The following is a 27,584-nucleotide window of genomic DNA, read 5'->3' as shown; positions in this document are numbered from 1 at the left end:
AACGTTGATCTCTGAGGCATTTTAGAAGCAGATTTAAACCAAACTAACCAATGTAATGATATTTATCCCAATATAAAACTATATTATGACATTAGAACAAACACCATATTTGTTCATTTTTCATCACTGTTTGTTGCGTTAAAGTGAATTTTTTTTTACTTTTGGACTAAATGATGCTTCACAGATACAATAAAAGTAAAAAAAAGAGTAAAAAAAAAAAAAAAAAAAAAATTAAATAAAATCAATGTTGATCTGAGGCATTTTAGAAGCAAATTTAAACCAAAATTACCAACGCAATGATATTTATCCCAATATAAAACTTTATTATGACATTTATCATTATTGTTTTGTTAGAAAAGAAACACCTGAATCCAACGTGTCCACATACTTTTGTCCACATACTGTAACTCTGATCCTGGTAGTTTTTTTTTTTTTTTTTATAATTTGGTTCCTATGGTTAAAATAAAACAATGTTCGTCTCCATAATTACAGTTGGACGTTTGCTGACTCTGCTCAGTTGAACAGCACTTCTAAACTCCTTTTCGTAGCGGGGCTGGTCATTTCCTCCTTAACTGTGGTGGGAGGTTGGGGGTTAAACTCCTGCAGGGTCTTTGTTGGTGGTGACGTCTTTGTTGGGGAGGAGGGTGTCCGTCTGCTGGTTCTGCAGGGTTTTCACCTTCAGTCTGGAAACAAAAACAAACGCCACCGTTGGGGAAATGTCGAAAAAGTTTGGTCAAAGTTTTAAGAAGTTTTTGAAATATGAAAAAAGTGCCTTTAATTCCACTGGTCCATATTTAGACGGTTTAGATCAGGGCTGTCACTCATTTTGGTTCAGTTCCATATTCAGCCCAGTTTGATCTCAAGCGGGCCAAACCAGTAAAATAATGACTTCATAACCTATAAATAATAACAAATCCAAGTTTTTCTTTTTGTTTTAGTACAAAAAACCCCCACACTTAAATGAAAATATTTACATTTTACAAAAAACATGTGAATAACCTGAAAAAACTGAAATTTCATTAGAAAAATTAGTGCAATTTGAACAATATTATGCCTTGACTTATTATTTATACATGTACATTTACACACAGTGTTCCATAAACATTTGGTAACAGGCAGAATATTGTTAAAATTTTGGAGTTTGGAACTAAAATTTGAACAACTTCTACAATATTCCATCTGTTATTATTATGAACACAACTGCAGATCCCAGTGGATCCATAAATGCACCAAACATTTAATAACAGGCAGAATATTGTTCAAATTACACATTTCAGGTTGTTCATCTTTGTTTTTATTTATGTATTTATTTGCATTTTACTGTGAAAGAATAGTTTTGTAAATGTAAATATTTTCAGTGTAATCTTATTTTTTTCACTTACATTTTTTCCACATAATTTTTCACAAAGAAAATTAGTCGTTGTCATTATTTATGTGTTATTTATTGTGTTGTTATTTTGACTGTAGATCACATTGGTCTGCATGTGGAACCTGAACCAAAAGGATTTGGACAACCTGGACTGTTCAGGTTCATTTGTGCACTTTCATCCTGCAGGGCCGGAATGGAACATTTGGCGGGGGGGGGGGGGGGGGGGGGGGGGGGGGGGGGGGTCAGATTTGGCCCCCGGGCCGCATTTTGTTGAAAATTGTTATTATTATTATTATTACTATTTTTTTTTTTTTTTTCTTTTTACCTTAAGGCGGTTCATTCACAGCTTCCATAGGTTCAATGTGTATTTTTATTATTTTAATTATAATTTGTTTAATACATATTGTACAAACTGCTGTTTTTATGTATTACACTGGTCAACAACAAATTTATTGTTTAAGTTTTTTGAGCTGATTTAGGATCATTTTGGTGCTGAATCCAAAAATCACATTAATTTTGCTCAATCAGGTCAACTTTCTGAACTATGCTACATATCGGCTTTTTAACATTTTTGCTTACATTTATGGGCATTTTCACATCATATGATACAAAATTCTTTCATATTTCTTGCAATAAACGAGTTCTGAAGATTTTACTTTTGCCAATTTATGATTAATGTTTTTTTTTTATATTACAGGTGAATGAAATGGCTTCGACTAGAAGATCTTGCAAAAATAAGCCTGACGTATTCTGCTACATCTGCGAAGAAAACACCATCCTACCTAACAGGAATCAAGTCACAAGTTTCATAAAGTGTGCTTACCAATCTTATTTTGGTATTAATTACTATATCTTGTGAGAAGATCACATTTTTCAAAATCAAATTAGCAAAAAAACCTGACCTGATTGAGAAAAACAGATGTCATTTTTGGATTTAGCGGTGCAAAATGGTCCGAATTCAGTTGAAAAAACCTAGACAACTTGCAAAAACCATTTTTTTGTAACCCAGTGTTATGATAAAATAAATATACATAGATATTTTTTTTCTTAAGGTGGTTCATTCTCATCTTCCATAAGTTCAACATGTGTATTTTTTTCATTTTTTTTTTCTTCTGATTCCGTTTTTTCGTACCTTTCTGGGAACTCGATGTCGTCGATGGTGTCGGGCAGCGGAACTCCTCTGGTCTCCGGAAGCATCAGCACCAGACCTCCGGCCAGGAACGCCAGAGACCCTGTCCACAACAAAGTCCACATCAAACCCAGGTCTGACTGAACCCACCACTGTCACCGTGACATGAGACCCAAACCCACCGACATGAGACCCAAACCCACCGACATGAGACCTAAACCCACTGACATGAGACCCAAACCCACTGACATGAGACCTAAACCCACTGACATGAGACCCAAACCCACCGACATGAGACCTAAACCCACTGACATGAGACCTAAACCCACCGACATGAGACCTAAACCCACTGACATGAGACCCAAACCCACCGACATGAGACCTAAACCCACCGACATGAGACCTAAACCCACTGACATGAGACCCAAACCCACCGACATGAGACCTAAACCCACTGACATGAGACCCAAACCCACTGACATGAGACCCAAACCCACTGACATGAGACCCAAACCCACCGACATGAGACCTAAACCCACCGACATGAGACCTAAACCCACTGACATGAGACCCAAACCCACCGACATGAGACCTAAACCCACCGACATGAGACCCAAACCCAAACCCACCGACATGAGACCCAAACCCACTGACATGAGACCTAAACCCACTGACATGAGACCCAAACCCACTGACATGAGACCCAAACCCACCGACATGAGACCTAAACCCACTGACATGAGACCCAAACCCACCGACATGAGACCCAAACCCACCAACATGAGACCCAAACCCACCGACATGAGACCTAAACCCACTGACATGAGACCCAAACCCACTGACATGAGACCCAAACCCACCGACATGAGACCTAAACCCACTGACATGAGACCTAAACCCACCGACATGAGACCTAAACCCACCGACATGAGACCCAAACCCACCGACATGAGACCCAAACCCACCGACATGAGACCCAAACCCACCGACATGAGACCCAAACCCACCGACATGAGACCCAAACCCACCGACATGAGACCCAAACCCACCAACATGAGACCCAAACCCACCGACATGAGACCTAAACCCACTGACATGAGACCTAAACCCACTGACATGAGACCCAAACCCACCGACATGAGACCTAAACCCACTGACATGAGACCCAAACCCACTGACATGAGACCTAAACCCACTGACATGAGACCCAAACCCACCAACATGAGACCCAAACCCACCGACATGAGACCCAAACCCAAACCCACCGAAGATGATGAGTGGCAGCTCCAGCCAGATGACAGCCAGTCTGTAGAGGAGGAACGGAGCTACGATGCCCCCGATGTCACACAGAGTGGAACACACCGACACCCCCAGGTTCCTACACACACACACACACATACATACACACACACACACACACACACACAAAAGGGTATACAATAGTTTTGTAATATTTCTTACATGTGTACATTCTTTGTTGTGCTGATACTGGAATCTCAATTTCCTGAGGGATCAATACATTTGTATTGAATCTAATTCAATCTAACAGTTTCTTGTACCTGACGAACGTCGGGTAGAGCTCAGTGTTGACGAACACCACCATCTCAAAGGCCATGGTTATACCCAGACGACCGATGCAGGCCACCACCGTCTTAAACCAGAACATACCTGAAAACAAACAAACAAACAAACAAATAAACAAACAAACTCACATTACAAGTTTCCAACCACAGACACAGACTGTATTCACACAAATAAAAAAACACACACATCCAAGTTACAAAATCAAGATAAGTGTTTGTATCGTTCATTTCATAACCTGGAAAAAAGCTGATTTTACTTAAAAATATTTATATGGGAAGCACTTAGATCCAACTAAAACAGATGTCTTTTATTTTCTAAGTGTGCTAGTTACATGTGCTGTGGACGTGGGAGTCACTGACACAGAAACTATTGAAAAAAAACATATAAGCAAATGTTTATGTAACTTAAAATAAATAAGTCAATAAGAGTCGGACGGTCATATGTAGAACATGTTCCCAGCACCTTATATGTGTTTTCAATGTATTTTTAATATTTACTTCTTGGATTTTTTTTTCCCACTTATTGGCAAGGAACCAAATATGGTAACTTCACTGAACTTAATTTTCAACATGAGCATAACATTTTTTTTGACAAATGTCACAAATGTAATAAAGTCTGGTTCTGTCCTCTAATAACACACTGAGGCTGACCTTTTGGATTTCAGAGTATTTCAGTGAGTGTAAAGGGTTATTCAGATGTTTTTACTGTCATTCCAAAAGTTGTGTCAGTCATACAGTTGATGACTTTGTGTTTGAAATGCATAAGATGTAAATAAAACAAACAAACAAACAAAAATACACATAAAGCAGCAAAGTTTCCAAAAGCAAAACATATATCAGTGCTAAAAAACAAACACTGGATTAAAAAGATGCACTTTTGTTTGTATTAACCCTTTAGGCGCCAAAGTAAAAAAACAAAAAACAAAAAAAAAAAACATTTTAATAACCAGATTTAAAAAATATTAGGTTTATGATGGGACTAAATGTACTCATCTAATTTGCATATTGTGATGTCACAGGGTGGCGGCCATATTGGATTGTGTACCTTTTAGTAAAATTAAACTTTGAACATATTTACATGGAAGTTTTCTTTGTGTTTCAGTTTTTTTTGTCATCTGATCCTTAAAATAAATGAATTTAAACATTAGTATAAAGTAAAATGTAGTAAGTTTTAGTATCTTTTTATCCAAATCTGTCCTAATTTATCCAGACTGAAATTAAATCAACTTTACTTATACTACTACAATTCATCTCATTTGCATATTGTGACATCACATGGGCGGCGGCCATATTGGATTGTGTAACATTTAATAAAATTGAACTTTGAACATATTTACGTGGAAATTTTCTTTGAGTTTTTGTTTTTTTTGTCATCTTATCCTTAAAATAAATGAACTTAAACATTAGTATAAAGTAAAACGTAGCAAGTTTTAGTAACTTTTTATCCAAATTTGTCCTTATCTATCCAAACTAAAACTAAATAAACTTTACTTACTTATACTACTACTATTCATCTAATTTGCATATTGTGACGTCACATGGGCGGCAGCCATATTGGATTGTGTAACATTTAATAAAATTGAACTTTGAACATATTTACGTGGAAGTTTTCTTTGTGTTTTTGTTTCTTTTTATCCGATCCTTAAAATAAAGGAACTTAAACATTAGTATAAAGTAAAATTCAGTACGTTTTAGTATCTTTTTATCCAAATCTGTCCTTACTTATCCAAACTAAAACCAAATCAACTTTACTTACTTACTTATACTACCACTACAATTCATCTAATTTGCATATTGTGACGTCACACGGGGCGGCCATATTGGATTGTGTAACATTTAGTAAAACTGAACTTTGAACATATTTATGTGGAAGTTTTCTTTGTGTTTTTGTTTTTTTTTTCATCTTATCCTTAAAATAAATGAACTTAAACATGAGTAGAAAGTAAAATGCAGTCAGTTTTTGTATCTTTTTATCCAAATCTGTCCTTATAATATCCAAACTAAAACTAAATAAACTTAACTTTCTTACTAAACCAGTTCAGGACCACACCTTTAACTAGATTTTCTTCTTCACTTTGAATAGAAACATGCCCTGAAATGGTGTTAGGACTGAAGGGGCACATATCCGCCATCTAGTGGTGGGAGGTGGTAACAACATTTGGACTCTATCTGGAGCTATAGTCTGTTTCAGTCACTTATGTTTATGGTTGTAATATTGCGACTTAAAGGGTTAACGTTTCCATGTAAAAATCTGAGTTTCTTCTCTGTGTATTTCTTTTTGTTTCCGTTTCCCTCAGACTCACTTTCAGGAATAAACGCCGTGATGAAACACGCTGCTCCGGCCACGAAGTTGGCGGAGGCGAAGGGGAGGCGTCGCCCGATGCGTTCGATGGTGAAGAGGATGAGGAAGGCGGCGGGGAACTCCAGCAGACCGGCGATGAGGAAGTCCAGGTAGACGTTTCCTCCCAGAATGCCCAGCCTCATGATCAGACCCTGGTAGACCACGGCGCTGGTGAACCTGGACCAAAGGAACCAACAGAAGAGCGCATTTAAGTTGGTCTGTTTGAATTTGAGCTGTTTGGTCATATTTACTCTAGTGTTTTTATATGATTCTTAATATATATATATATATTTTTTCCTGAATGGAACTTGAATTTCATTGCACATGCGACAATGACAATAAAGAATATTCCGTTCCATTCCAGACTGTTATTTCAGACTAAAATCTGACAGATTTTAATGTGAAATAAATCTTTAACAAACCTCAAACAGGAAGCAAATCTGATTTTAATGTTGTCTTTGTGTTTATTCTAGTGTTGATTCAATCATTTATTTTATTATTATTCATAACGACAACAGATAATCTATTTGTTTGCTTAAGATGATCAGACAAATGAACCCATTATCACAAGAAAATGAGTTGTTTTTTTACCTGAAGGCTCGATCTTATCTTTAAATGCTTTTTATGTTGTTGTTTTATGTTGATGCTTTCATATATATATTTTTTGTTGTGTTGTTTTTTTTTTAACTTTATTGCCATCTTTTTCTATGACAGGCAATGAACATCCTTAATGAAAAGAGAGAGAGGAAAACTATATGTAAATAAAAGTAAAACATAGCAGACAAAAAAGGAAGAAAAGAAAAAAAAGGTATGTGTTGTTTTAAATGTTTACTTTTTTGGTGAAATGTATTATATAAATAAATAAATAAATAAACACACACATACATACACACATAAATATATACATACATACATAAATAAATATTCACATTACTGCACCTTAGTCGCTTTCACACCTGTATGTATATATTTATATAGTGTATATTTACATCCATTTCCTGTAGATTTGTATACATGTGCAAATCTAGTATTTTCTTTTGTCTGCTTTATTAGTGTATTCTATTTGTATTATTTATCGCTTTTATCTCTTCACACTTACTTTCCTTTTTTGTTAGTGTTTTTGTTTACGACAGAGCTATTGTGACCAACTCATTTTCCTTGTGGATCAATAAAGTTTGTCTAAATCTAAATAATGTTGCCTCAAAATGACTGGATTATTAATTCTCTGGTCTGATTAAAACACACCCTTATGTGTGCATATGTGTGTGTGCCAGGAGATAAACAGAATATAAGAGAAATAATAAAACCATAAGAGCTAATGCTTCATGCTGTTGTGTGTTTGCCGGGTTTGAATCCGTACCAGTTGTAGCTGAGAATGAAAGTGTGTTTCCTCATTTTGGGGGTTCTGATCAGGTCCATGAAGGAGGCGGTGGTGGAGTCTGCGTTGTCATCGGTCAGAGTCTGAACAAAAGAACGACCGTTTTTGAACAGAGGTGTCAAACATGTGGTCCGTGGGCCAAAACTGGACCGCCAAAGGGTCCAATCTGGTCCAAAGAGCAGAAACTAAACTGAAGATACGAACAGTTAACGGTGTCGAAGTGGTCTGAGCTCAGGTTCCACAAACAGAACAAAATGATCTAAAGTAAAATAATAACATAATAACCAAAAAGTAATGATCAGAGTAATATTTAGGAAAGGTTTGATTTGATGGATTTATCCTTTTATTTATTTTATGAAATTCTTCTTATGTTGTTTTATTGCACCTGTTTTATTTACAGCACTTGATGATTTTTATCTGTGAAAAGCACTTTATAAATAAACTTTATTTACTTAGTTACTAATGATTTTAAATGTTCTTCTTGATTTAATGTGAAAAAAAAAGTAAAAAACACATTATGCTTATAAATAATGAAAACTCCAAATTCTTCTCTTTGTTTTACTGCAAAAAATGACATTAAATTATAAAAATATTTACATTAATAAACTATCCTTTATTTTCCCACTTTCATTCATTTTATTTATTTATTTGTTTTGAGCAGTAGAAAAAAATTAAACATTTTTTGTGTATAAGGAACTAATATCTGAGGAAATACACGAATAAATAAAGATGATCAAGACAAAAACAGCAGTTGCCTTGTACACTAGTAATAACAAAATAAAGTTAATAAGTACTGCTCAAAAACGAGTGGGAAGAAGAAAACCTTCAATCCTTTAACAATAAAATGTGAATAAACTGAACAAATATGAACAACCTGAAATGTTTAAAGAAAATTAAGTGCAGTTTTAACCATATTCTACCTGTTACTAAATGTTTCGTGCCTTTGTAGATCTGATCTGTGATAAAACTGCACTTATTTTTCTCAAGAAATTTCAGTTTTTTTCAGGTTATTCATATCATTTTGGTTTGAATAGTTCATAAATGAAAATGTTTTCATAATCCAATGTCATTTTTTTTAACACTAAAACAAAGAAAAATTCTGAATTGTCATTATTTATAGATTATTCTGTTATTATTTGACTGCTCTGACCCACTTCAGATTAAACTACTCTGAATGTGGAACCTGAACTACAATGAGTTGGACAGCCCTTAATGGAAAAATTTAGATTTTTCAAGAGAGATGAACAAAGAACATTCATCTAAAATTAACAGCTGATGAGCTCAGAAAGAAAACTAAATCTCGTTAGCATGTGTTAGCATTAGCCTGTGTTAGCATTAGCCTGTGTTAGCATTAGCCTGTGTTAGCATTAGCCGGGTTTTTCAGGTTTTTCACATCTTTTGTGTTTGGATAGTTTGCAAATAAGTTGTTTTTTTTTACATGAAAACAAAGAAAAATTCTGAATTGTCATTATTTATAGATTATTCTGTTATTATTTGACTGCTCTGACCCACTTCAGATTAAACTGGTCTGAATGTGGAACCTGAACGAAAATGACTTTGACTGTCCTGTTTTTTTTAAATATATGTTCTTTAATTAGCCCTATCGTCCCGCCCACGGGCCGAAAAAATTCTATTAATATTCATCTACTATAAAAATCTAATAAATCAGGACAATGGATGTGTTTTTTCAACTTCTGCTCAAAGTTTAGACCCTAATGTTAATAAAAGTACATCAAAAGTGTATTTTAGTGCAAACTTTAATGTTCAAACATGATTTTTAATCTTTGTGGGGTGAAATATACGCTATTAAAAATCTCCGACACGAACAATTAATTTATGCATATCATCGTCAATCCAGCCGAAAAAAAAAAACAGGCGAGGATAAAAAATTCTAATTTCTCTTTTAGTTTGTTCCAGTTTACTCAGGCAGAGTAATAGATACAATATTTTAGACAATGGGACTAGATTCTGTGAGGTCTGTAAATGTCCACAGACACCAAGAACATCCATATGAACCTTATTATTGTGAAGGAATTCTTCATTTACTTTGGGTATGTCTGTTTAGGCGTTTTTCCCTGAAAACATGGTCAGGGTTAAACAGGTTAATATTGTATGCAGTGCAGATGAGTGCGTTTGTCTGGTCTTTGCAGTAGTTGTGCGTCGGTTGTGTGTGCAGCTGTTGTTCTGGTCGTTACCTCGATGTTCTTGGACAGAGTCATGTGGTTCTCCTTGGCCATGGCCTCTGTGATTTCAACTGCTTTGGCCTTCTGGTTCTGGGACAGAAGCCACCTGGGCGACTCTGGAATGAACCTGGACAAGAAAAAAAAACAAAAACAAAGAAAACCTCAGGAATGAAGAGAGGAATGATCACTGGTAGAGGTTTATTCTGCTTTTACTGTCAATTCGACAGGTTTAGCAAGTTTTAATTCCATTTTATTCTCTTTTATACTTATTTTAGAAACTTTTAGTCTGTTTAAACCATCTCTTAGTTTGGTTTTATTATATTTTAGTCTAGTTTAATCGTCCTTTAGTAGCATTTAGCATCTTTCAGCTTGGTTTTATTATCTTGAAGTTCACTTTTTACACCTTTTAGTTTAATTTTATTGGTTTTTTATATGAATTTCACCAACTTTTAGTCTGTTTAAACCATCTCTTAATTTGGTTTTACGATACTTCAGTCTAGTTTAATCATCTTTCAGTTGCGTTTAGCATCTTTTACGTTGGTTTTATTATTTTTCTGTTCACTTTTTACACCTTTTAGTTCAATTTTACTGTTTTTTTATATTAATTTCACCAACTTTTAGTCTGTTTGAACCATCTTTTAGTTTTTTGGTTTTTTACTGTAGTTTAATCATCTTTTAGTAGCATTCAGCATCTTTTAGCTTGGTTTTTTATTATCTTTTAATTCACTTTTTACACCTTTTAGTTTCATTTTATTGTTTTTATATGAATTTCACCAACTTTTAGTTTGTTTAAACCATTTTTTAGTTTGGTTTTACTATACTTTAGTCTGGTTTAATCATCTGTTAGTTGCATTTAGCATCTTTTATGTTGGTTTTATTATCTTTTAATTCACTTTTTACAACTTTTAGTTTCATTTTTATTGTCTTTTAGACTAGTTTTATAAATGTTTATTCTGTTTAATCCATCTTTTAGTTTTTTTTTTAAACTATACTTTAGTTTAATTGTCCTTTAGTAGCATTTAGCATCTTTTACGTTGGTTTTATAATTTTTCAGTTCACTTTTTACACCTTCTAGTTTAATTTTACTGTTTGTTTTTTTTGTATTAATTTCACCGACTTTTAGTCTGTTTAATCCATCTTTTAGTTTGTTTTTTTTTTTTGCTATACTTTAGTTTAATCATCCTTTAGTAGCATTCAGCATCTTTTAGCTTGGTTTTATTATCTTTAAGTTCACTTTTTACACCTTTTAGTTTCATTTTATTGTTTTTTATATGAATTTCACCAACTTTTAGTTTGTTTAAACCATCTTTTAGTTTTTTTTTTTTTTTTTTTTTTTTTTTACTATACTTTAGTTTAATCATCTTTTAGTTGCATTTAGCATCTTTTATGTTGGTTTTATTATCTTTTAATTCACTTTTTACAACTTTTAGTTTCATTTTTATTGTCTTTTAGACTAGTTTTATAAATGTTTATTCTGTTTAATCCATATTTTAGTTGTTTTTTTTTTAACTATACTTTAGTTTAATTGTCCTTTAGTAGCATTTAGCATCTTTTACGTTGGTTTTATAATTTTTCAGTTCACTTTTTACACCTTCTAGTTTAATTTTACTGTTTTTTCTATTCATTTCACCAACTTTTAGTCTGTTTAAACCTTCTTTTAGTTCGGTTTTACTATACTTTAGTCTAGTTTAATCATCCTTTAGTAGCATTTACCATCTTTTAGCTTGGTTTTATTACCTTTTAGTTCACTTTTTACACCTTTTAGTTTAATTTTACTGTTTTTTCTATTAATTTCACCAACTTATACTCTGTTTAAACCTTCTTTTAGTTTGGTTTTACTATAGTTTAGTCTAGTCTAATCATCCTTTAGTTGCATTTACCATCTTTTACGTTGGTTTTTCATAATTTTTCAGTTCACTTTTAACAATTTGGTTTTTTTAAATTTGGTTTTACTATACTTTAACCATCTGAACCATTCACAAAACTGACATTTGTGGTTTTGCTGTGGCTGTTTTCAGTCTATAAACAGAGCTAAGCTAACAGAGCTATAGTGTAAACTATCAGCAGACACAGTGTTATTTTAATAACTGTTAAAATAAATGTCTATGAGTTTTACTTTTTGAATGACTGTTGATGATACCATAATACAGATGTGTGGAAACAGTGAGTTTTATCCTTTATTTAGTCTGTGGAAACATCGGGTGGATTCGTTGGTGGTTTTGGTACCAGACTGCCCCCTGGTGGTCAAACTTTGGAATATTAACACTACCTTTGACCAAATAAATGCTCAAAGTATAATTAAAAAAACACAAGCGTTAAACTCGTCTCACCAATAATAGACCAGGAAGACGATGTAGGGGATGGTGATGAACACCTGCAGCCAACGCCAGTCGGAGATGTAGTAGGCGGCCAGAGGGAGGATGAGGATGCCCACGCTGAAGAACATCTGGTAGATGACCCCCACTGTGCGTCTGTACTCCACCCCCACGATCTCTGTGACTGAAAACAGACGAAAACAAAGACATATGGAACCCAAACCAGGACGACAAAACTGACCTGTCGTTCACTTCTGTTTAACTTGTTCCTTCCACTTAATTTGTGTTAATTTTCTCCTATTTACCAAGTTCTAAAGCTTAGAACTGAAGAAAAACCAGGAGAAAATTAATTAATGACGCTTAATTTGAAAGGTAATTAAAGATATTCACATGATCCTCACAGATGAAGTGTATTTATGATGCTGTACTTTATTTAGTAATGAGCGTTTAATAAGGACCAATAAATTACTTTAACGTGGATTACATTTGTATTGTTTTTACTTTAGTTTATTATTTCAGTTATATTGTATTTTTTAATTCTTTTTTTGTGTATTGTTTATTTCGGGGGAGGTATTCACAGAAGCTTTCTTTTTTTGGCTTCTAACCTCTCCTGCACAATTTTGTTACTTGTTTGAATGTTGTTGTTTTTTCCATTGTTGTTTTTATTTTGTGCAAATAAATAAATAAATAAATAAATAAATGTAGGCGTTTTAAACCGATGTGACAAACCATGAAGGTAGATCTGCTTTTTTATTGTTTTAACCAAAAAAAAAAATATATATATATTTTCAATTAAAAAAAAAAACCTCAGTTCAATCAAAAAAACCCTTTCAATCAAAGAAAAAATGAGTTTGAATGTAAAAAAATATTTGAGATCCAAAAAATTGCATTTGAACACTTTTACTATGATTGAAAAACTTTTTTTTTTATTGAAGTTAGGTTTTTTTATTGAAATTTTTTTGATTTAAGTGTTTTTTGTTTTTTTTCATCATTTTTTTTTTTTAATTTAAGTGATATGTTTTGGGATTGAATAATAGAGACACAAATATCCTATCCCTAATATGGCCCAAATACAAAAAGAGGACTTCAATTTAAAAAAAAATTCAATCAAAGAAAAAAAGTGTTGAAATGCAATTTTTTTGGATCTCAATTTTTTTTTTTTGCATTCAAACACTGTTTTTCTTTGATTGAAAAGGGCTTTTTTTGGAATGTGTACACTGTGAGGAATATGTAGCAGACTGACGTGACTGGAAGATGTGTCTATTAAAAAAAAAAAAAAAAGCGTTTTTTTTTTTTGAAGTGAAGTTTTTTGTGAGTAAAAAAAAACATATATATATTTTTTTTTTTTTCATTGAAAATCTTCCTTTTGGTTAAAGCAATAAAGAAACAAATCTACCTTTATAACGAACCAAATCTAAAAGAAAATGTGATAAAACCAGAAGTGGAGTAACAGCGAAGTCAGAACTGAAAATTTATAAAAGCATAAAAAAACCCACTAGTTTATACTCTGGCAGGACTTTCTGTGTGTGTATTGTTGTAAATAATGGTGTTGATTATCTCACTCAGCACGTATCCGGCCACCCAGCCTCCTTTCACCCCAAAACCATAGAGCGTCCGGAAAACCAGTAAGGACGCATAGTTTGGAGCCACGGCCACCAGTATCCCAGCGATCCCATTCAACAGGCTGGACATCAGGAAGCTCATTTTCCTGCCAAACCTGGACACAGACGAGGAAAGGACACACGGACGAGGAAAGGACACACGGACGAGGAAAGGACACACGGATGAGGAAAGGACACACAGACGAGGAAAGGACACACGGACGAGGAAAGGACACACAGACGAGGAAAGGACACACGGACGAGGAAAGGACACACGGACGAGGAAAGGACACACGGACGAGGAAAGGACACACGGACGAGGAAAGGACACACGGACGAGGAAAGGACACACAGACGAGGAAAGGACACACGGATGAGGAAAGGACACACAGACGAGGAAAGGACACACGGACGAGGAAAGGACACACGGATGAGGAAAGGACACACAGACGAGGAAAGGACACACGGACGAGGAAAGGACACACGGACGAGGAAAGGACACACGGATGAGGAAAGGACACACAGACGAGGAAAGGACACACGGACGAGGAAAGGACACACAGACGAGGAAAGGACACACGGACGAGGAAAGGACACACGGACGAGGAAAGGACACACGGACGAGGAAAGGACACACGGACGAGGAAAGGACACACGGACGAGGAAAGGACACACAGACGAGGAAAGGACACACGGATGAGGAAAGGACACACAGACGAGGAAAGGACACACGGACGAGGAAAGGACACACGGATGAGGAAAGGACACACAGACGAGGAAAGGACACACGGACGACAGCGACTTTAGTACACACTGATATTTACATGAGCAGAAAAAACATGAAGAACTGAGCAGCATGTGGACAAAAGTATGTGGACACATTGAACTCAGGTGTTTCTTTTCTAACAGTAATGACTAATAACAGAATATAGTTTTATATTGGAATAAATATAATACAAATATATAATATACTATAAGTATAATATAATGACATATTATATAAATATCATTGCATTGGTTTGGTTTAAATTGTTATCTTTGCTTCCCAAATGCTTCAGAGATAGTTTTCACCGAATTTCTCTCAACAATTTTGTTTTTTTTTTATCCATGACTAGGATTTTAAAAGTTGTAACCTCTAAACTTTAAAGAAATATTGATATTTTTATCTCAAATCCTCATCAACAGGACATCTTACAGCTGTAAACATGATGTGTCCCAATATTTATGTCCATATAGTTTAGAAACATCCATATTTCCTTAAAGTTTAATGGGAGATTTTTCTTCCTCAGTGAGATGTGAAGAAAGTAGATGTTTAGTTGTGTTTTTTTTTTTTTTTTTTTTTTTTTTTATCCATGACTGATTTTAAATGTTCTTCCTCTAAATTTCTTAAATATTTTTTCTGCTCTGACTGTAAATAATACTTTTCTACCACATCTAACCATCTACTTTCTTTTTTTTTTGGTTTGTATTTTGCTCATTATGACACTCTTCTGTTAAATTTTGTTAATGTTGATGCTTATTTTAGTCATTTTTTTATGCCTTTTTGTTATTTTTGATGCTCAGGTGGTTGATTTTCATTAATTTTATTGCTTATTCTGTTACTTTTTAGTGATTTTTTTTTGCTAACCATCTACTTATCTTATACATACAGAACGTATACAACAGTAATGACTAATGTCAGAATACAGTTTTATATTGGGATAAATATCAGTGCTTTGGTTAGTTTGGTTTAACTTTGCTTCTAAAATGCCTCAGAGACACTGATTTTTTTTTTTTTTTTACTCTTTTTTTTCACTTTTATTGCATCTATGAAGCATCATTTAGTCCAAAACTCAAAGAAATTCACTTTAACACAACAAACAGTGACGAAAAATGAACAAATATGGTGTCTGTTCTGATGTTATAATATAGTTTTATATTAGAATAAATATCAGTGCATTGGTTAATTTGGTTTAAATTGTTGTTGTTTCCAAAATGCCTCAGAGATGGTTTTTACTTAATTTCTCTTAACATTTTTTATTATTTTTTTTTTTTATCCATGACTGATTTTAAATGTTCTTCCTCTAAATTTCTAAAATATTTTTCCTGCTCTGACTGTAAATAATACTTTTCTACCACATCTAACCATCTACTTTCTTTTTTTTTTTGGTTTGTATTTTGCTCATTATGACACTCTTCTGTTAAATTTTGTTAATGTTGATGCTTATTTTGGTCATTTTTTTTATGCTTTTTTGTTATTTTTGATGCTCAGGTGGTTGATTTTCATTAATTTTATTGCTTATTCTGTTACTTTTTAGTGATTTTTTTTTGCTAACCATCTACTTATCTTATACATACAGAACGTATACAACAGTAATGACTAATGTCAGGATATAGTTTTATATTAGTATAAATATAATACAAATATATAATATACTATAAGTATAATATAATGACATATTATATAAATATCATTGCATTGGTTTGGTTTAAATTGTTATCTTTGCTTCCCAAATGCTTCAGAGATAGTTTTCACCGAATTTCTCTTGACAATCATATTGTTTTTTTTTTATCCATGACTATGATTTTAAAAGTTGTAACCTCTAAACTTGAAGGAAATATTGATATTTTTATCTCAAATCCTCATCAACAGGACATCTTACAGTTGTAGATATGACGTGTCCCAATATTTATGCCCATATAGTTTAGAAAAATCAATATTTCCCTTAAGTTTAATGGTAGATTTTTCTTCCTCAGTGAGATGTGAAGAAAGTAGATGTTTAGTTGTGTTTTTTTTTTATTTTTATCCATGACTGATTTTAAATGTTCTTCCTCTAAATTTCTAAAATATTTTTTCTGCTCTGACTGTAAATAATACTTTTCTACCACATCTAACCATCTACTTTCTTTTTTTTTTTGGTTTGTATTTTGCTCATTATGACACTCTTCTGTTAAATTTTGTTAATGTTGATGCTTATTTTAGTCATTTTTTTATGCTTTTTTGTTATTTTTGATGCTCAGGTGGTTGATTTTCATTAATTTTATTGCTTATTCTGTTACTTTTTAGTGATTTTTTTTTGCTAACCATCTACTTATCTTATACATACAGAACGTATACAACAGTAATGACTAATGTCAGAATACAGTTTTATATTGGGATAAATATCAGTGCTTTGGTTAGTTTGTTTTAACTTTGCTTCTAAAATGCCTCAGAGACACTGATTTTTTGTTTTTTTTTTACTCTTTTTTTTCACTTTTATTGCATCTATGAAGCATCATTTAGTCCAAAACTCAAAGAAATTCACTTTAACACAACAAACAGTGACGAAAAATGAACAAATATGGTGTTTGTTCTGATGTTATAATATAGTTTTATATTAGAATAAATATCAGTGCATTGGTTAATTTGGTTTAAATTGTTGTTGTTTCCAAAATGCCTCAGAGATGGTTTTTACTTAATTTCTCTTAACATTTTTTATTTATTTTTTTTTTTATCCATGACTGATTTTAAATGTTCTTCCTCTAAATTTCTTAAATATTTTTCCTGCTCTGACTGTAAATAATACTTTTCTACCACATCTAACCATCTACTTTCATTTTTTTTTTGGTCTGTATTTTGCTCATTATGACACTCTTCTGTTAAATTTTGTTAATGTTGATGCTTATTTTGGTCATTTTTTTTATGCTTTTTTGTTATTTTTGATGCTCAGGTGGTTGATTTTCATTAATTTTATTGCTTATTCTGTTACTTTTTAGTGATTTTTTTTTTTGCTAACCATCTACTTATCTTATACATACAGAACGTATACAAGAGTAATGACTAATGTCAGGATATAGTTTTATATTAGTATAAATATAATACAAATATATAATATACTATAAGTATAATATAATGACATATTATATAAATATCATTGCATTGGTTTGGTTTAAATTGTTATCTTTGCTTCCCAAATGCTTCAGAGATAGTTTTCACCGAATTTCTCTTGACAATCATATTGTTTTTTTTTTATCCATGACTATGATTTTAAAAGTTGTAACCTCTAAACTTGAAGGAAATATTGATATTTTTATCTCAAATCCTCATCAACAGGACATCTTACAGTTGTAGATATGACGTGTCCCAATATTTATGCCCATATAGTTTAGAAAAATCAATATTTCCCTTAAGTTTAATGGTAGATTTTTCTTCCTCAGTGAGATGTGAAGAAAGTAGATGTTTAGTTGTGTTTTTTTTTTATTTTTATCCATGACTGATTTTAAATGTTCTTCCTCTAAATTTCTAAAATATTTTTCTGCTCTGACTGTAAATAATACTTTTCTACCACATCTAACCATCTACTTTCTTTTTTTTTTTGGTTTGTATTTTGCTCATTATGACACTCTTCTGTTAAATTTTGTTAATGTTGATGCTTATTTTAGTCATTTTTTTATGCTTTTTTGTTATTTTGATGCTCAGGTGGTTGATTTTCATTAATTTTATTGCTTATTCTGTTACTTTTTAGTGATTTTTTTTTGCTAACCATCTACTTATCTTATACATACAGAACGTATACAACAGTAATGACTAATGTCAGAATACAGTTTTATATTGGGATAAATATCAGTGCTTTGGTTAGTTTGGTTTAACTTTGCTTCTAAAATGCCTCAGAGACACTGATTTTTTGTTTTTTTTTACTCTTTTTTTTCACTTTTATTGCATCTATGAAGCATCATTTAGTCCAAAACTCAAAGAAATTCACTTTAACACAACAAACAGTGACGAAAAATGAACAAATATGGTGTTTGTTCTGATGTTATAATATAGTTTTATATTAGAATAAATATCAGTGCATTGGTTAATTTGGTTTAAATTGTTGTTGTTTCCAAAATGCCTCAGAGATGGTTTTTACTTAATTTCTCTTAACATTTTTTATTTATTTTTTTTTTATCCATGACTGATTTTAAATGTTCTTCCTCTAAATTTCTTAAATATTTTTCCTGCTCTGACTGTAAATAATACTTTTCTACCACATCTAACCATCTACTTTCTTTTTTTTGGTCTGTATTTTGCTCATTATGACACTCTTCTGTTAAATTTGGTTAATGTTGATGCTTATTTTGGTCATTTTTTTTATGCTTTTTTGTTATTTTTGATGCTCAGGTGGTTGATTTTCATTAATTTTATTGCTTATTCTGTTACTTTTTAGTGATTTTTTTTTTGCTAACCATCTACTTATCTTATACATACAGAACGTATACAACAGTAATGACTAATGTCAGGATATAGTTTTATATTAGTATAAATATAATACAAATATATAATATACTATAAGTATAATATAATGACATATTATATAAATATCATTGCATTGGTTTGGTTTAAATTGTTATCTTTGCTTCCCAAATGCTTCAGAGATAGTTTTCACCGAATTTCTCTTGACAATCATATTGTTGTTTTTTTTTATCCATGACTATGATTTTAAAAGTTGTAACCTCTAAACTTGAAGGAAATATTGATATTTTTATCTGAAATCCTCATCAACAGGACATCTTACAGTTGTAGATATGACGTGTCCCAATATTTATGCCCATATAGTTTAGAAAAATCAATATTTCCCTTAAGTTTAATGGTAGATTTTTCTTCCTCAGTGAGATGTGAAGAAAGTAGATGTTTAGTGTTTTTTTTTTTTTTTTTTTTTATCCATGACTGATTTTAAATGTTCTTCCTCTAAATTTCTAAAATATTTTTCCTGCTCTGACTGTAAATAATACTTTTCTACCACATCTAACCATCTACTTTCTTTTTTTTTTTGGTTTGTATTTTGCTCATTATGACACTCTTCTGTTAAATTTTGTTAATGTTGATGCTTATTTTAGTCATTTTTTTATGCCTTTTTGTTATTTTTGATGCTTAGGTTGTTGATTTTAATTAATTTTATTGCTTATTCTGTTACTTTTTAGTGATTTTTTTTTGCTAACCATCTACTTATCTTATACATACAGAACGTATACAACAGTAATGACTAATGTCAGAATACAGTTTTATATTGGGATAAATATCAGTGCTTTGGTTAGTTTGGTTTAACTTTGCTTCTAAAATGCCTCAGAGACACTGATTTTTTTTTTTTTTTAATGCTTTTTTTTTACTCTTTTTTTTCACTTTTATTGCATCTATGAAGCATCATTTAGTCCAAAACTCAAAGAATTCACTTTAACAACAAACAGGACGAAAAATGAACAAATATGGATGTTTGTTCTGATGTTATAATATAGTTTTATATTAGAATAAATATCAGTGCATGGTTAATTTGGTTTAAATTGTTGTTGTTTCCAAAATGCCTCAGAGATGGTTTTTACTTAATTTCTCTTAACATTTTTTATTTATTTTTTTTTTATCCATGACTGATTTTAAATGTTCTTCCTCTAAATTTCTTAAATATTTTTCCTGCTCTGACTGTAAATAATACTTTTCTACCACATCTAACCATCTACTTTCATTTTTTTTTTTGGTCTGTATTTTGCTCATTATGACACTCTTCTGTAAATTTTGTTAATGTTGATGCTTATTTTGGTCATTTTTTTTATGCTTTTTGTTATTTTTGATGCTCAGGTGGTTGATTTTCATAATTTTATTGTCTATTCTGTACTTTTTAGTGATTTTTTTTTGCTAACCATCTACTTATCTTATACATACAGAACGTATACAACAGTAATGACTAATGTCAGAATACAGTTTTATATTGGGATAAATATCAGTGCTTTGGTTAGTTTGGTTTAACTTTGCTTCTAAAATGCCTCAGAGACACTGATTTTTATTTTTTTTACTCTTTTTTTTCACTTTTATTGCATCTATGAAGCATCATTTAGTCCAAAACTCAAAGAAATTCACTTTAACACAACAAACAGTGACGAAAAATGAACAAATATGGTGTCTGTTCTGATGTTATAATATAGTTTTATATTAGAATAAATATCAGTGCATTGGTTAATTGGTTTAAATTGTTGTTGTTTCCAAAATGCCTCAGAGATGGTTTTTACTTAATTTCTCTTAACATTTATTTTTTTTTTTATCCATGACTGATTTTAAATGTTCTTCCTCTAAATTTCTAAAATATTTTTTCTGCTCTGACTGTAAATAATACTTTTCTACCACATCTAACCATCTACTTTCTTTTTTTTTTTGGTTTGTATTTTGCTCATTATGACACTCTTCTGTTAAATTTTGTTAATGTTTGATGCTTATTTTAGTCATTTTTTTATGCTTTTTTGTTATTTTGATTGCTCAGGTGGTTGATTTTCATTAATTTTTATTGCTTATTTCTGTTACTTTTTAGTGATTTTTTTTTGCTAACCATCTACTTATCTTATACATACAGAACGTATACAACAGTAATGACTAATGTCAGAATACAGTTTATATTGGGATAAATATCAGTGCTTTGGTTAGTTTGGTTTAACTTTGCTTCTAAAATGCCTCAGAGACAACTGATTTTTTTTGTTTTTTTTTTACTCTTTTTTTTCACTTTATTGCATCTATGAAGCATCATTTAGTCCAAAACTCAAAGAATTCACTTTAACACAAACAACAGTGACCGAAAATGAACAAATATGGTTTTGTTCTGATGTTATAATATAGTTTTATATTAGAATAAATATCGTGCATTTGGTTAATTTGGTTAAATTGTTGTTGTTCCAAAATGCCTCAGAGATGGTTTTACTTATTTCTCTTAACAATTTTTATTATTGTTTTTTTTATCCATGACTGATTTTAAATGTTCTCCTCTAAATTTCTTAAATATTTTTCCTGCTCTGACTGTAAATAATACTTTTTCTACCCACATCTAACCATCTACTTTCTTTTTTTTGGTCTGTATTTTGCTCATTATGACACTCTCTGTTAAATTTGGTTAATGTTGATGCTTATTTGGTCATTTTTTTTATGCTTTTTTTGTTATTTTTGATGCTCAGGTGGTTGATTTTCATTAATTTTATTGCTTATTCTGTTACTTTTTAGTGATTTTTTTTGCTAACCATCTACTTATCTTATACATACAGAACGTATACAACAGTAATGGACTAATGTCAGGATATAGTTTTATATTAGTATAAATATAATACAAATATATTAATATACTATAAGTATAATATAATGACATATTATATAAATATCATTGCATTGGGTTTGGTTTAAATTGTTATCTTTGCTTCCCAAATGCTTCAGAGATAGTTTTCAACCGAATTTCTCTTGACAATCATATTGTTGTTTTTTTTTTATCCATGACTATGATTTTAAAAGTTTGTAACCTCTAAACTTGAAGGAAATATTGATATTTTTATCTCAAATCCTCATCAACAGGACATCTTACAGTTGTAGATATGACGTGTCCCAATATTTATGCCCATATAGTTTAGAAAAATCAATATTTCCCTTAAGTTTAATGGTAGATTTTCTTCCTCAGTGAGATGTGAAGAAAGTAGATGTTTAGTGTTTTTTTTTTTTTTTTTTTTTATCCATGACTGATTTTAAATGTTCTTCCTCTAAATTTCTAAAATATTTTTCCTGCTCTGACTGTAAATAATACTTTTCTACCACATCTAACCATCTACTTTCTTTTTTTTTTGGTTTGTATTTTGCTCATTATGACACTCTTCTGTTAAATTTTGTTAATGTTGATGCTTATTTTAGTCATTTTTTTATGCCTTTTTGTTATTTTGATGCTTAGGTTGTTGATTTTAATTAATTTTATTGCTTATTCTGTTACTTTTTAGTGATTTTTTTTTTGCTAACCATCTACTTATCTTATACATACAGAACGTATACAACAGTAATGACTAATGTCAGAATACAGTTTTATATTGGGATAAATATCAGTGCTTTGGTTAGTTTGGTTTAACTTTGCTTCTAAAATGCCTCAGAGACACTGATTTTTTTTTTTTTTTTAATGCTTTTTTTTTACTCTTTTATTTTTTACTTTTATTGCATCTGTGAAGCATCATTTAGCCCAAAACTCAAAGAAATTCACTTTAACACGAAAAATGAACAAATATGGTGTCTGTTCTGATGTTATAATATAGTTTTATATTAGAATAAATATCAGTGCATTGGTTAATTTGGTTTAAATTGTTGTTGTTTCCAAAATGCCTCAGAGATGGTTTTTACTTAAATTCTCTAAACATTTTTTAATTTTTTTTTATCCATGACTGATTTTAATGTTCTTCCTCTAAATTTCTAAAATATTTTTCCTGCTCTGACTGTAAATAATACTTTTCCACTACAACTAACCAGCTACGTTCTTCACATCTCACTGAGGAAGAAAAATCTCCCATTAAACTTTAAGGAAATATTGATGTTTATAAACTATATGGACAAAAGTATTGGGACACATCATGTCTACAGCTGTAACATGTCCTTTTCATGAGGATTTGTGATTAAAAAACATCTTTATCTGTATGTTTATTATGTTAAAAATCACAGTTTCCTATTGTGATATCAAACAAAATGCTGAAACGAAGTACATTTTAATTTTGATCAGCGAATACTTTGAAAACTGATGAATTACTTTTGCAGCTGTAACTGTGCAGGTTCTTAAACAGGAGATTCTGATGCTGTTCTTTTTTGTTTACATTAAAATGACTTAAATACTTAAAAACAGTCGCATTTGTCACTATTTTTTTTAACAAACTGAACTACTGAAATACTATTAGTTGGAGGATAATATGCAAATAAAATAGTTTTAAACCCTTTAAGCCCTAATGTGTCTGTGGTGAGTGTTCTGAATGTAGGATTTATTTGAAATATTCCTAAAAATTAAAGCGTTTGCTCAGTAGGAAAAATCCCAAACCGTGCTGATAGAATAGACCTTAGGCATCTGAGAAAAACTAATGTTTCTAAATTATATGGACCAAAACATGAAGCCTAAAGGGTTCATTTGTGGCAGATGAAGCCTATACTTTCACATCAGATGGAAAACGCTGCCTCACCTGTCGGCCAGGTAACCGATGGCGACGCTGCCGATCAGGAAGCCCACGTTCAGAGTGGATTGGTACAGGTCCACCAGCCACGCATTGGAACACACCAGGTCGAACTGCAACCACAGCACCAATCAGACACATTCTGTTTCCATGGAAATGTCACTAAACTCAGAAAATCCTACAAAACCTGCTCATGCAGTCACTTAAAGTAGTGTGCAAGAACTGTGTACAGGGTTCCTACAGGTTTCTACAAGTTAAATTTAAGACTTTTTAAGACTACTTAGATCAGAATTTAATGTCTATTTCACAGCCATACATGCTAAAATTGGTGACTTCTAGAATTGAGGAAAATGTATTTATTTACTCCAACGCCTTGATTCCCATCATTCCGAGTCATTTCTCACTGGGAGCTGCAAAGTTACCAATAATTGGTTCCTAATTTCAATATAAACTGTCGGGTTGGAAAATGTGGAACCGAGTCAACTAACGTTACTTTCTTTGCAGCTTGGACATTTAACAGACACTTTTAAACACAATACAGCCAACCAGTTCATGGCAACCGAACTTAAGACCTATCATATATAATTTAATACCTTTTAAGACTTTTTTAAGGTATTAAATATACATTTGAAAAATCAAGACTTTTAAGACTTTTTAAGACCCTGCAGGAACCCTGTGTGTATAATGTGAAGTTTGTGCAATAATCCTCTTTTCTTGCAATAACAATGTAATATTTATACAAAACATATTCTACTGAACACATTCACTTTGTAGATTAATAAAAAAAACAACAACATATATATATTAATAATAAAACAGTATGAATGGTCAAAAGCTGAGGAACTCCACTTTTTTTTTTTTTTTACCATTTTAACTCATTTCTGTGGTTAGTGGGTCAAAAATGATCAAACATTTAAGAAAAATACACATTTATACACATAAACACATAAATAATCACTCTGAAATCTGAAAAATAACTAAAGCTGTTTTAAAGAAGTGGAGTAAAAAGCACAATATTTTCAGTCAAAGTAAAAAGAAATGTGTGTAAAGTTTGTTTTTGTTGTGAATTTAATTTTCTCACTGCTTATTATCATTATCACTATTATTACCTCCGCCAAGGAGGTTATGTTTTTGCCAGGGTTTGTTTGTCTGTTTGTTTGTTTGTTTGTCTGTCCGTTAGTGTGCAACATAACTCAAAAAGTTATGGACAGATTTGGATGAAATTTTCAGGGTTTGTTGGAAATGGGCCCCCCCGTGGGCCCCCCACCCCCGATCACCACCAAAATTTAATCATTTCTTCCTTATCCCATTTCCAACAAACCCTGAAAATTTCATCCAAATCTGTCCATAACTTTTTGAGTTATGTTGCACACTAACGGACAGACAAACAGACAAACAAACCCTGGCAAAAACATAACCTCCTTGGCGGAGGTAAATATATTATTTATTACTTACATATTGTTATGACTACGATTACTATCATCACTTTATTATGACTCATCCTGTGGTTATCAAACTATGTATATGTAATATATAAACGTATTATGCATATAATAATGTTATAACATAATAACACTATGTTTAGACAGTAGGTCTGAATGTATAGTTCAGATTTTTGTGGTGAAATCTGATATTTTTGCTTAATTCAAGATTTTTTTTTTACTTAATTCAAGCAAAAAAAAAAAAAAATCTGCCAATGGAACAAGTGAAAATTATCTTGGTAAGATTTCTTGAAATCAGATTTTCTAGATCTATTGTCTAAAAATCAGTTCTTATATCTCACTGAAAAGTTACTTTAGGTGATAATAGTCACTTTTCCATTGGACATCTGCGCAAAACTTTATCGATATTTACTAAATGTCAAAAAAACAGAAGTGTGTAATGTCGGTTTTTCCATGAAATCACAAACGCAATGATTTGTTTATTTATTATCGCGAGATGACACGAGAAGTCATTCCATAAACATGACGACGAACGTAAATATGGTGTTGATTTACAGATATATTCATTATATATTATTATATATTACCCCTCTATTTCATACTAAATTTAAAAATGATTGGGGTCCCGGTGTGTCCACACATACCCACGTTTCTTCTTCCTCTTCTCTTGTTGTAACGTCCGTCAACATCTGTTTTTTAAATTCACCTGACTCTAGTTGCGAAAAAAGGTCTTTCCTTTGCAGTTTTGTGTGATAAACCATTTGTGTTACGCCTGAAAAACCACCTCTCATCGGTGCAAAAACTTTTAATTGAAAAATGAGACTTTTGGCAAAATTGTGGTTTTTTTCATTTGGTAAATTTTTATGCACATGTTATATTTGTGCAGTTTGAGGGTTGACGGAAAAGAGACTAGTGTCTTATTTTAAGTGTGATCAGATATTTGGACTAGAAATGAGAAAAATACACTTAGTAAGATTTAGAATTTTTCTATTCTATTCTATTCTATTCTATTCTATTCTATTCTATTCTATTCTATTCTATTCTACATATATAAAGCATATATAAGGTCAAAGGTCAGCTCTTCCTCCTTCATGTCCAGGTTGTCTTCCTGGTTCTCACCTCTGTTACGAAGCTCTGCCGTCCTTCGTAGTCGTACTCCCACCCGTGTTGGCAGGTGGTGGTGGGGGTGGCGTCGGGCTCGGCCTCCTCTGCGTCGCAGGTCAGGGCGCTGGCGTTCCACGCCACGTCGTACTGCAGACAGGCGCTGTACTGCAGCTCCCCGGACACGTTGACCAGCGGCGCCGTCAGTCGCCGGCCGTCCGCCGGGCTCCACCCGCAGGTCCGCCTGGCCTCGTCCAGCGCCGGGACCCGACACCAGTGGTCCGGGGTGAAGCCCTGGAACACGATCCCCACGTAGACCCCCGCCCACGGCATGGACACCATACACAGCAGAGCGAAGATCCGCTTCTGACAGCGGCCGAACTTCCCCGCCTCCTCCAGGATGTCGTCAAAGGTGGTCATGGTCGGGATGGGAGTGTGTGTTCGCTGAGTGTGTGTTCGCTGAGTGTGTGTTCACTGAGTGTGTGTTCGCTGAGTGTGTGTTCGCTGAGTGTGTGTTCGCTGAGTGTGTGTGTTTTTGGAGTGTGTGTTCACTGAGTGTGTGTTTTGAGTGTGTGTGTCCTCAGTGTGTGTCCTCAGTGTGTGTGTCCTCAGTGTGTGTCCTCAGTGTGTGTGTCCTCAGTGTGTGTCCTCTGAGTGTGTGTGTCGCTGAGTGTGTGTTCGCTGAGTGTGTGTTCACTGAGTGTGTGTGTTTTTGGAGTGTGTGTTCACTGAGTGTGTGTTTTGAGTGTGTGTGTCCTCAGTGTGTGTCCTCAGTGTGTGTGTCCTCAGTGTGTGTCCTCAGTGTGTGTGTCCTCAGTGTGTGTCCTCAGTGTGTGTCCTCAGTGTGTGTGTCCCTCAGTGTGTGTGTCCTCAGTGTGTGTGTCCTCAGTGTGTGTCCTCAGTGTGTGTCCTCAGTGTGTGTGTCCTCAGTGTGTGTCCTCAGTGTGTGTCCTCAGTGTGTGTGTCCTCAGTGTGTGTCCTCAGTGTGTGTGTCCTCAGTGTGTGTCCTCAGTGTGTGTGTCCTCAGTGTGTGTCCTCAGTGTGTGTGTCCTCAGTGTGTGTCCTCAGTGTGTGTGTCCTCAGTGTGTGTCCTCAGTGTGTGTGTCCTCAGTGTGTGTCCTCAGTGTGTGTCCTCAGTGTGTGTGTCCTCAGTGTGTGTCCTCAGTGTGTGTGTCCTCAGTGTGTGTGTCCTCAGTGTGTGTGTCCTCA

At 32.9% G+C, this 27,584-nt stretch overlaps 1 protein-coding gene across 1 annotated transcript; it reads right to left on the bottom strand.

Moving 5' to 3' along the window:
• Positions 1-408: 408 nt before the first annotated feature.
• Positions 409-26,898, bottom strand: LOC115415016 (solute carrier family 22 member 2-like). The gene is made up of 11 exons (XM_030128412.1): positions 26,394-26,898; positions 23,842-23,945; positions 13,861-14,015; positions 12,314-12,482; positions 9,996-10,110; positions 7,783-7,883; positions 6,385-6,599; positions 4,058-4,166; positions 3,764-3,876; positions 2,502-2,601; positions 409-683 (listed from the first exon to the last, which is right to left on the bottom strand). The coding sequence occupies exons 1-11, from the start codon at positions 26,793-26,795 to the stop codon at positions 593-595; spliced, it is 1,674 nt and encodes a 557-aa protein (XP_029984272.1). The 5' UTR covers positions 26,796-26,898; the 3' UTR covers positions 409-592.
• Positions 26,899-27,584: the final 686 nt, after the last annotated feature.

Source organism: Sphaeramia orbicularis, chromosome 24 (genome assembly GCF_902148855.1).
Source record: "Sphaeramia orbicularis chromosome 24, fSphaOr1.1, whole genome shotgun sequence".
NCBI lineage: Eukaryota > Metazoa > Chordata > Actinopteri > Kurtiformes > Apogonidae > Sphaeramia > Sphaeramia orbicularis.
This window is presented reverse-complemented; position numbering and strand designations above follow the sequence as displayed.

Coding starts and splice junctions, on each gene's coding strand:
- LOC115415016 (XM_030128412.1), bottom strand. CDS start 26,795: ATGACCACCTTTGACGACATCCTGGAGGAGGCGGGGAAGTTCGGCCGC. Junction 10,111..12,313: donor GTCTTCCTGGTCTATTATTG/GTGAGACGAGTT, acceptor TTTCTTGTCCAG/GTTCATTCCAGAGTCGCCCA. Junction 6,600..7,782: donor TTCATTCTCAGCTACAACTG/GTACGGATTCAA, acceptor CCTTTGGTCCAG/GTTCACCAGCGCCGTGGTCT.